This window comes from Lactuca sativa, chromosome 1 (assembly GCF_002870075.4).
Source record: "Lactuca sativa cultivar Salinas chromosome 1, Lsat_Salinas_v11, whole genome shotgun sequence".
Lineage (NCBI taxonomy): Eukaryota > Viridiplantae > Streptophyta > Magnoliopsida > Asterales > Asteraceae > Lactuca > Lactuca sativa.
In genome coordinates, this window is record NC_056623.2 from 214173122 (window position 1) to 214184585 (window position 11464).

An 11464-nucleotide genomic window follows, 5' to 3' on the forward strand; every position below is an offset into this window, starting at 1 on the left:
CTAATTTGTGCGGCAAGGTTAGACTGGATAGTTATGGTTAATGCTCGTACCCGATAGGATTTAATATATTCTTTCCGGCTCCAGGCATCTGCTACCACGTTTACCTTTCCAGGATGATAGTGAATCTCACATTCGTAATCATTCAACAATTCGACCCATCTTAGTTGTCTCATATTAAGATCTTTTTGGTCGAAGATGTGCTGGAGACTCTTGTTTGTCTTCCCAGTTGAACTTCATAGGATTGGTGCACTACACAACATTTGCTTCAGTTTCTGAAAAGCAGCTTCTTGTTTGTCTTCCCAGTTGAACTTCATATCCTTCTGGGTTAGTGTTGTAAGCGGCTTGGCTATTTTGGAGAAATTCTCTATGAATCTGCGGTAATAGCCAGCAAGTCCTAGGAATTGACGCACCTCTATTGGCGTCTTTGGTGCTTCCTAATTCCTGATTGCTTCAACTTTGGATGGGTCAACATGAATTCCTTTGTTGCTAACTACATGACCTAAAAATTGTACTTCTCTAATCCAAAACTCACATTTGTAGAATTTAGCATACAACTTTTCTTTTCTTAGTAGTTCCAAGATAATTTGCAGCTGTTGACCATGTTCTTCCTTGGTTCGTGAATATATCAATATATCATCGATAAATACGATCACGAATTTATCCAAGTATGGTTTGAAAACACGATTCATGAGATCCATAAACACTGCTGGGGGTTGGTCAATCCAAAAGACATAACTAAGAACTCATAATGACCATAACGAGTTCTAAATGTTATTTTTGGAATGTCGTCTTCTTGTACTCTAAGTTGATGGTATCCTGATCTAAGATCTATCTTTGAGTAGTAGCTAGATCCTTGCAGTTGATCAAATAAATCATTAATTCTTGGAAGTGGATAACGATTCTGGATCGTTAGCTTGTTCAGTTCCTGATAATCAATACACATTCGAAAGGATCCGTCCTTCTTCTTGACAAACAAGATTGGTGCTCCCTAAGGTGAAAAACTTGGTCTGATAAAGCCTTTGTCAAGAAGCTCTTATAGTTGGCTAGACAATTCTTACATTTCGGATGGATCCAACCGATAAGGAGATTTCGCTACTGGTGCTGCTCCTAGAATTAAGTCGATTCGAAACTCGACTTGTCGGACGGGAGGTATTCCAGGTAGATCTTCATGAAATACGTCAGGGAAATCACATACTTGAGGTATGTCCTTGATTTCTTTTATCTTTCTTCTCTTATCTACGATGTGGGCTAAGAATGCGCTACATTTCTTATGTAGATATTTCTAGGTCTTAGTACAAGAGATGACTTTGAGGTTCTTCCCAGATTTATCGCCATAGATAACCAAAGCTTCGCCGTTTGGTAAGGGTAGTCGTATGGCTTTCTCATGACATAGAATTTTGGCGCGATGTGAACATAACCAATCCATGCCAATTATGACCTCAAAACTGCCGATAGGCATTGGCATGAGGTTGACGTGAAAAAGGTAGTTATTAAGAGTTAACAGACAGTTTTCTAGGATTTCCTGTGTTTTCTCGGTTTGACCCTTAGCGATTTCTACTTCATAGATTTCTTTTAATATGCTAGACTTATGACTTAACAATTTTCTAAATGTCGGCGTTATAAAACTTCGATCTGCTCCAGAGTCGAAGAGTATGCTAGCGTATAAATTATCTATGAGAAATGTACCATATACAACCGAAGGGTCCTGGATAGCCTCTCTGCTTCCGATCACAAATGCTCTGCCACGCCCTATGCCTCCTTGACACCTTAACTTTGGACATTCTTTCTTGATGTGTCCAACCTCTCTACACTCATAACACTTTCTTTCTTCACCACAACCTGTTCCAGTATTTGTTTGCTGATTGATTGTTGCAGGTGTTGTGCTCCTGCAGTAACTAGCAGTATTCCCCTTCTTTTTGCATTTTGTGCAAACAAAACAGTCACATGGGTGTTGACGGTTGCAGTGGTTGCACCATGTAGACTTTGGTTGAGTAGGTATTGTTGTTGTGGTTGCGTAGTCGGTTGCCACTTCTTGTCTTTTCTCAGATGATTGTTTGGGATTTTTCTTATTAAACTTGCGCTTGTTTGTTCTAGCTTTGGGAGACTCAGCCTTTGAGACCACTTCTGTTCCATGGATCTTTGTAAGAGTTAGCTGATGAGCTATCCTCTTGGTGCTGTCATAAGTCGTAGGCTTTGATGCGATCACCATGCCTTTGATTTGCGATGCTAAACCCCAGATATATCGCTCAATCTTTTTATATTCAGGGGTCACAAGTGCTGGACACATTACAGCAAGATCATTAAATCTAGCGGTATAAGCTTTTATCTCTGAACCCTTCATGGTTAGGGTCCACAGTTCTTGTTCCAGTTTATGTATTTCCTCCCTAGGACAATACTCCTCTACTAGCATCATTTTTAGCTCCTCCCATTTCATGGAATTTGCAGTATCAATTCCCATTGTATTCACATGGATATTCCACCATGTAAGTGTTGCGTCAGCGAAAGTACATGCTGCAAATCGTACTTTACAATCATCTGGACAAAAGCTTATTTGAGATACGGATTCTGTCTTTTCTATCCACCTTGTCAAATTCATTACCCCTTCATTTCCATGAAAGATTTTTGGCCTACAATTCATAAAATCTTTGTAGGTACATGTTCTAGCGGTCCCTACATGGCCTTCATTTCTAACTCCATCTCTTGTGACATTAGATAGAGCCGCAGCAATTCTTTGAGCTATGATTTCTTCAAGTTGCACTGTACTTATTGAGGGGTTTATTTATGGCGGTGATTGTGGTTGTTGTTGTGGTGTTGATGGTCAGTTAGGGTTTAGCCGATTACTCCTTCTAGGCATTTTGTTTTAGTTCCTATTATAAATAATAATAATTTTTATGAGTTTTGTTGATCATTTAATACACGAGTACTAAATACTCTAGTTATTATTCACAGCGTAAAACATAAAAGACAACATAATGATTACTATAACGTATGCTTCATATTATTACCAATGGTTACATCAGTTTATTTAGGTTTATAAGAGAAAGGTTTCTATAAACATTGCAAAATTTGCAAGGTTTTCTACATCCTTGCTATAAACTTTCCTCTTTTTGCTTTAACTAGTCTGATTTTCTCTATTTACATAACCACTAGTTGTAGCTTATCTACCAGAAACCTAAGTGATGACCCAACATGTCAGTGACATTAACCACTTGCTCTTCAAGTGCTTGAGTTCTCTGCTCAATACTTCACATGCGTTCTTCATTTCTTGAGGTTTGATTGTAGAGCTCTAACTCTGCAATCTTGGCATCGTGAGTAATCATTTCATTATAAGCAAAATTTATATGATGATGGACATCCATCACCGATTCCTGATCTCGTGTCCTTTGTCCTTCTAGCCTTCGCACTCTTCCAGAGAGATGAGTAGCCCTCCCTTCAACAATTTCCATCTTATCTTCAATTTTCACACTTTTCTCAAACAATTGCGATAAAGTGTTATCTTCAGAAGAATGTGGGAGATGTGGTCGAGATGACTGACCAGTCTCATACATCATGGCAGCTTTTTCTTCTGCCACCCATTTATCAACTGTTTGCGCGATCCGTGCAGGTTCATCTTGAACTCTATGACTTCCTGAAGATGTTGCCTTCTGACTCTTCTTAAGCTTTTGCCATATCGGTATAGATTTACATGTAGTGCGTCTGATTTTTACTCCTCCTGGAACTTTACGATAAAGAGTGTTCAGTGGTGGTAGAGATGATGCCACCGACTCTGTCTCCTCCATGGATTCGCTTTCTTCCATTGGTTCACTCTCTTCCCATTCGTTGGAGGGTAAAGGTGCTCCATCGTCAGAAGGTATTGGATGAAAGGTGGTTGGAGTTACAGGGTAGTAAGGATCGCCTACCATCATAGGGAATGAAAGTTCCTCTTCTTCATCTGTATCCTCGATGATTATCCATTCTCGTGAATGTGCCATGTCGGATTCCTATACATTTTGGATCACCAAGATTTTAGTCTTTCAAATATTTCTCCCAAATTAAAAATTTCATATGATCTGATCATAATAAAATGTAGTTGCGTACCTACACCTAGTTGTGATAGGATCTATGCACATATAAATTTTAGTTGGAATATTTGATCTAAATCCTTGAGATCAAAAACATTCCGGGTATTAAGGTGTATTCTCATCGCGGGTCTGAGTCTTTATATATGACTCTATATTCTTATTTATTGTATTCACGCTTTTACTATTGTTTGTTACTTCATGTCTATCTGATAAGGCTCCGGAAAGTCAGGACTGTCGAAAGGGCTGGATCATTTTAGCATATAGTCGTTCTGAAATCCAGCAACCCAAATCGACATGTCTATCCTTGTCAATGCTCCCGTATGTAGTCCTTCAGCAGTATAGTTAATAATACTTTTTATTTATAGGCTAAGGGATATACCTAAACCTAATAGAGTAAGTCCTAAACTATAGACGTGCTTTCCTAAGAAAGTACTAGTTCACTATAGTTAATAGCTCTAATACCAATCTGTCATACCCCGGCCGTCGGTGGAAACACCGGGTTGTGTAACGTCATTTTTCGTATCACTGTTATATAACAAACATTGAACAATACTTAAAGAAAATACATACCTTTATTGATGATTGAAATTTACATTATTGTTTTCCTAGTATTTATTACATAATATCCGACTATGACATACTTCTTAATGAACAGAAAGATAATAGTAAAACTTCTCCTGTTCGAATACATACTAGCTTTTCAAGTTCCTGAAAACACATGCATTTTAATATACGTCAACATAAAGTTGGTGAGTTCACAGGTTTTGACTCCATAAAATAATACATTTTTACACATTCAAAAGTATAGTTTTGAAAGTATCATTTTGACTCTCCAACATTAGGTATAATGGTATACTTATCAATTAAGTGTTATACCTAAACATTTCTTAATCTTAAGGTATAAGTAGGGGAAAACTTATACTTAACATTAATACTTGTATACGACAAGGTATAATGTTTCTAACAATTTGCTACCATGAGCCTGTAACCTCTACTATGACATAATACCTCTGATAGAACAATACACTCATGATTTACCATGAGAACAAATACACTCATTATTTAACATGAGAATCGACACCGTACGCTTCATCGACACCAGAATAATAAAAAATAAAAGGATAGTTCATCACTTGTATTTGGTTGACTGTAGCTAACAGTCACAAGTGGGGTGGTCAGCCCGTATACTAATTATACACGACTTCCTCGCTCACACGAGATTAATGGTTATAGTTCAAAGGATTTCCGCTAAGATCCCTAATCTTAGTTGATGAATACAATTACTCATGTAGACTTTGACGGCTTCCTATAGCTCTAACAACAAAAGCATTTTCATGTCTAAAACCTTAAGTTATTAGACTTTGCTTTTAAATAATTTAGGCAGTATAATAGCTATATCTTGAAGTAAAAAACCAGGTTTTATCTTGACCTAAAACCAATAATAACAACATATAACATTTCTAGTTTTATCTTGACATAAAACTATCAATAACAATACCAAGTTTTATCTTGACATAAAACTGACAATAACAACATATAACATATCCAGTTTTATCTTGACATAAAACTATTAATAGCAACATACTATATAACTTAACATTTAGAACTTTCGAATATTACTTCGGTAATATATCGCACACAACATATATGTAGAATCCTAAGTATAACTCAAGATCTACATTAGTAAATTAACATACTGATAAGTTAATAATAGTTGTATGTATTCAAAATGTTATATTTAGAACAATCATATCTCGATTATCATAACTATATACCATCATATAGATATAATAATAACATATATACAATGACTAACATGCGTTTTCCCCCGAAATATTAGAAAGTGGGGCCGTGAAACTCACCCTAGTAGTGTGATTTTATGTTATCTAAGCAAAACGGACAGCGTGCGAGATCGTCGGGGCTCGGGATGCAAGATGGCTTCAGCAAGGGAGAGAGGAGATAAGGAAATGGTGTAAGGAATAGCTGAAGTCGGACCTGCTACTTATAGTAAGAATTTAGGACTCTCACGTCGTGAGTGTCATAAGGCTCACGTCGTGAGTCTTGCATGATCACCCCATAGACTTTCCATTTGCGTCCCTAGCTTCGGAAGGTGGTCATGTGACTCCTCACGTCGTGAAAAACACCTTGTTCACGTCGTGAGTTTGGATCCTATCCCCTCGCAGCCTCGTCACACCTTCTAGATTCCGAAATGTAGCAAAATGACTCGTCACCTCGTGAGTGTCATAAAGCTCGCGTCGTGAATTTAGTTAGCTTAGGGTTTCTGAAAGCTGAATCTTCGGAAGGCCATAACTTTTGCATACGAACTCCGTTTTTGACGTTCTTTATATGCACGCGTAGGTATTTATGAGTACTACAACTCTCTTTTAGACTTAAATAGCTAATTCTAAGTCTATTTTAAATTCCTCTTATTATAGAGACTTATAGTGTTCGGTTTATCATAACTTCTTCATGCGAAGTCAGATTCAGATGTTCTCTATATTTTTGGAATCGTATGGACGTATACTTTGAGTTGTATCATAAAGAAAGTTCATATTTGTATTAGAATTTATCATGAACTAAATAACATTCTTACCAAATTACTAGGTTAACATAATCATATTACATGATTGGCATAATCACATGTGATTGTCTATTGACCTATTTTGACTAGTGTTACACATACAACCAATGGATCCAAAACCAAACAAAGAAAAATCGTGTTTTCAAACATCAGAGTATATCAAAAGTGTTCAATGCGGAAAAGCCATAAGGGGTTGCGGTGCAGTCAAGTCGGGCCTTTCCCTTTGGAACTGGAAGTACAAGAAATTGTTTAAAACACATAGCATAAGCTCAAAGCTCAATGAGTTCCCCAAAATACCACATACCGTATAATTTAGTGGGATCATTTATGGGGTGTATGTCAACCGATTACATATTATTGGGCCCAACCCTGGGGAATCTTTCAACCCAATGCACATTAGTGGGCCGAACGCTAGGTATATTTCAACCCAAACATACATGCACATGAAAGAGTCACACAAACAGTCTAACATCCTACAGTACAGTGAGAAGACTCACCTGACACACAAAATCAGCTAACCACATCTCAATGCCCAACAACAGATGCTACAACACTCCTATCAAAACATATAAGGTCCAAACTTAGACTACACATTGAATCTAATAATCCTGACCATAAGTCAACCATACCCAGAAAGTCAACGGTCAAGTCAAAGTCAACAGCTAGCAACATCAATCATTGAGCCTCACGTCTTGACCATCTCCTAGTCATGTCGTGAGAATTCACTCAGTTCGATCCCAACTCGTTTCGTTCCAACTCGGTCACGGACAACCCATTCAACACGTATCATGATGTAAACCCTCATTGGTCACGTCGTGAGCATAACAAAACAACTCAGACGAGAGACCCTTCCTTGGTCACATCGTGACACCCTCAGTGTCTTTGTTGGATCTATATGCCCAATAATCATTATTGAGTGATATTTCTAATAATATATGATCCTGTAGGGTCACACCTTTATCAAGTTGGCACATTTTATATATTTATTATTAATATGAATATTAATAAATAATATCAATTTTTGTATTTAATTGGGGAATACTTATTGTTTGTGAAAATAATAATTAAAAAAGAGTATACATAGTTATTATATCATATGATATAATAAAATAAGGCATGTATAAAGTTTTGGACACTTTGGTTAACCATGATCAAGTTAATTAGTTAACATACCATGGTTAATAAACTAACAAACACATTTTGTTTTTTTTCAACCATGCTTGGCCAAATTATATGTATAAAGAAGAGAGGTTGATTGTCAACCTTCTTATTATGTCTCCCATGCTCCTAAAGGTTACCAATACTTTAGAGTATTTTAATGAAAAACCCTTACCTTTCATGGGACTATAAACGAATGTGTCTTGCATGAGTTTTTGCTAGATTTTAGTCTTGAACTCTCTCATAATGAAGAAAGTTGTAGCTCCCTTTCACTTCTTCACTTCTCTCTCCTTTGAAGCTAGTTTAGTGATTAAGGCTACCTTGAGTTGTTTCCTTTAGTGCTTATTAGAGTTAAGCACTTAAAGGCTTAGGACACTCAAGAATACAAGAAGGAACTATTATTTCAAGTGCCTTAATCTTGATAGAGGATACTTATAGAGAAAATCATACTCTTTGATTTTTATTTTATCTTCATCAACACTCCAAAACCAAGTGGATTCAAAAGCTCCAAAGGTTGTCATTCTAAAACACTCTATTATATTTTTTTTGTATCATTCTAACCTCTATAAATTGATCCTAGTTGGTTTGGTTTTGTTATAAACCCAAAAATAAAATTGTTATTTTTAACGCTTCCGTTGACCGGTTTTTTTATGAAAAACGCATGTATATTTTGTATCAAAACCCATCAGTGGTATCATAGTCATCTTTTATATGTTAGAATGATTTTTTTTATGTTTGGTAATCTTTTGTTTTTGGAAAACAAGAATGAATTTCTTTTGGTTAAGAAAAAACCATATTGTCTTTTTTTGGCAACTTCTTCGTTAAAATTGTTTATTTTTATATGTAATCACTTTTCATTAGGGCTGTCAAAATTGTAGCACGAAAAACCAACCAACATATGGGGAATTTTTCCTTGGAAATCCCGATGGGGGCTAGGTTTACCCTGTAAAAGAGCTCGAACCCAGGATGCTCGTTGAAATATTGCGAGTAGGCTTCCACTTAATTCGTTTGCCATTTTCCAAAACCAACCGAACCAAAAAATTTACTCCATATATTTGGTATCCAACATGTTTAGTTGGTAAAACCATACCAATTAAGCAATTTTGGTATGGTAATGTTAGAAAAAATTTAATACCATGGTAATATCGTACCAACCAATTCACACACACACACACACACACACACATATATATATATATATATATATATATATATATATATATATATATATTGAAATTTCATAATGTTTTTGCTTATATTTAAACCTTAAAATAAAAAATTAAAGAAGTTGGTATATACCACTACGAATTTGTACCAACCAAACTTGTTGGTAGTCAAATATATTGTAACCAATTATACTTGGTACGATTGTTTTGGTCAAAAATTTATCAAGTAATATTCGACCAAATTGTATGAGAGGTTGTGGTGTTTAAGATAGTGCAAGTATCGAATATTGATCAAAGTGAGATAAGTGAGTTACAAGGAAAGCCCTTGATCCTTTATAGGATCTCCGACATAAAACCTTGGGAGGCGATAAAGATCATTTGTCTTGTTGTTTTTATTGATTTTAATGTGAGGTTACATAAATGATGAAGATCATACGAGAACAAATGAAATAATAGAGGTAATCGTGTTCGTAGTGTGTGTATTATAGGTGTATTTATAGTCTAGACTAAACAACAATAAGTCTGATATTTCCAGCATCCTCTTGAATGAGCATATGCACGTTGTTTGTGTAACATCCCAAAAATTCAACAAATTTAAACTTTTCAAAACAACCCTTTTACTAATAAAAGTGTTTATAAAACTATTGTTTTCAAAACATTATTTAAAATCATAGTCTCCTAAGATCTAGTTAATCGTAAAACCAAGGATGTGTACGGTCACACCTTCGCCTTGCCATGGTCCTTTGAGGTACCTGAAACCATAAACTAAAAATTGTAAGCATGAAACTTAGTGAGTTCCCCCAAAGTAAACATAATAACAAATAGCATGCATACAGAGCCTTCAGCCTGAATGGAACGACGCGTCGACCTACAGACTATCTGGACTACTCACAGAACCTTCAACATGACTGGAATGCCTCGTCGGGCCTCAGCCTATCTGGACCGTTCCCTAGGCCTTCAACATGACTGGTACGCCTCTCAGGCCTTTAGTCTATTTGGGCCTCCCTGGGCCTCTTAGCCTTCAGTCTACACTGGTCCGTCTCAACCCAACTACACATAATATGTCGACATATACATAACAGATAAACATATATAATCATTCAACGGACAATCGGGCAGATCTACATATCACTAAGCATGGCATTATCCTACATACCAAGATACTGATCTAACAGATCACTACAACACGATAACATACTATCACATAACAAGATATATATTCCAATGGGTCGTACTTGGTGCCTTTGACCCGTAAGTACAGTGAGGAAAACTCACATCTCGATTTGATTAATAGTTGATGAGGTACCAACTCCAAATCTCAGTTAAACGGATACTTATTCATCCAAATGACTAATTCTCAAACACCATTCAAAATACCCAAAATACCCCTTGGTCAAAATCAGCAAATCAACTGAGTCAACCTAGTCGAGTCGACACAGTGCAAAAACATTGTGAGAGGATAGAGGTTGATGAAGTGAGGGGAAGTGAGGTTATAATGGGGTTTAAATATGAATCAAACCCTAAAAATTAGGGTTTTCATGCCTGGTATGTAGGCCTTGCGTATAAATATACACCCAACATACTAGGGTGTAACGCTTGTGTTTCTGGGCTAGGCATTAATTTTGTTGTAATAGTCTAGGTTAACCTTTGTAACTCATTTTGAAATACTAAGAATGTATTATTTGAGTATTATGTGTTTTATGCTTAATTGTGTGGCTTAAATGAATTAAGAATAAAAAATAAGTGTAATAATAAAATATCAGATAAGCCTTATATCTATGAAGGAAGTTGTAGTGGTCATGACAAGGGTTCCGGATATATAAAGAACACCGAAATCCGAGTTATAATGAAGAAGTTATGACCTGTCGAACTTTCGCGACAGAACTGGCACGACACTGCGCGACGTAAATAATGAATTTGCGATAGAGCGATATGTAGCCTTAGTGATCTAAATGAAAGTCAAAGAATACGTTAAACCAAGAGCATGCATAAGAAGAACGTCTAAATTTGGCTTCGTATGAAGAAGTTATGATTTTTCTAAGTTTCGACTTAGCGGTATGCAGCTCAAATCTCGAAATTAAGATCGAGTGATATTTAGACAAAACAATCCAAACGGGAATCGAAGATCTCATCGATAGTAATGCAACGGTGAAAAGACAGACGAAAACGGACGTCAGATGAAGAAGTTATGAATTTCTAACAGAGTTTTTCTGTCCCGACCTACTAAGAATAATATAATAAAAATAAAATCAAAATTTGCCGACGGAGTCTAAACAAGAGTTGTAGAGCATAATCTAACCTACGCGTGGATATAAAGAATTTCGAAAATGGAGATTGTGTGCGAAAGTTATGAATTTCTGAAGTTTGAGGCACGCATCCCAAAGAGGGAACATCCCTGCGTTCAATTGGGGAATGCCCTGCATTCAATACTTGGCTCTGGAGTGGCCACGTCGATGATGACTCAGCGGATAAGGGATAGGATTGGAACCCTGCTCCTA

At 36.5% G+C, this 11464-nt stretch overlaps 1 protein-coding gene across 1 annotated transcript; it reads right to left on the reverse strand.

Annotated features, from left to right (window-relative positions):
* Positions 1-1282: 1282 nt before the first annotated feature.
* LOC128128407 (uncharacterized) lies at positions 1283-2596 on the reverse strand. Its single transcript, XM_052767274.1, has one exon. It carries the CDS (start codon positions 2594-2596, stop codon positions 1283-1285), a length of 1314 nt encoding a protein of 437 aa, XP_052623234.1.
* Positions 2597-11464: the final 8868 nt, after the last annotated feature.

Bases quoted from the DNA above. Each gene is read 5' to 3' on its own strand.
- LOC128128407 (XM_052767274.1), bottom strand. From the start codon at position 2,596: ATGAATTTGACAAGGTGGATAGAAAAGACAGAATCCGTATCTCAAATA.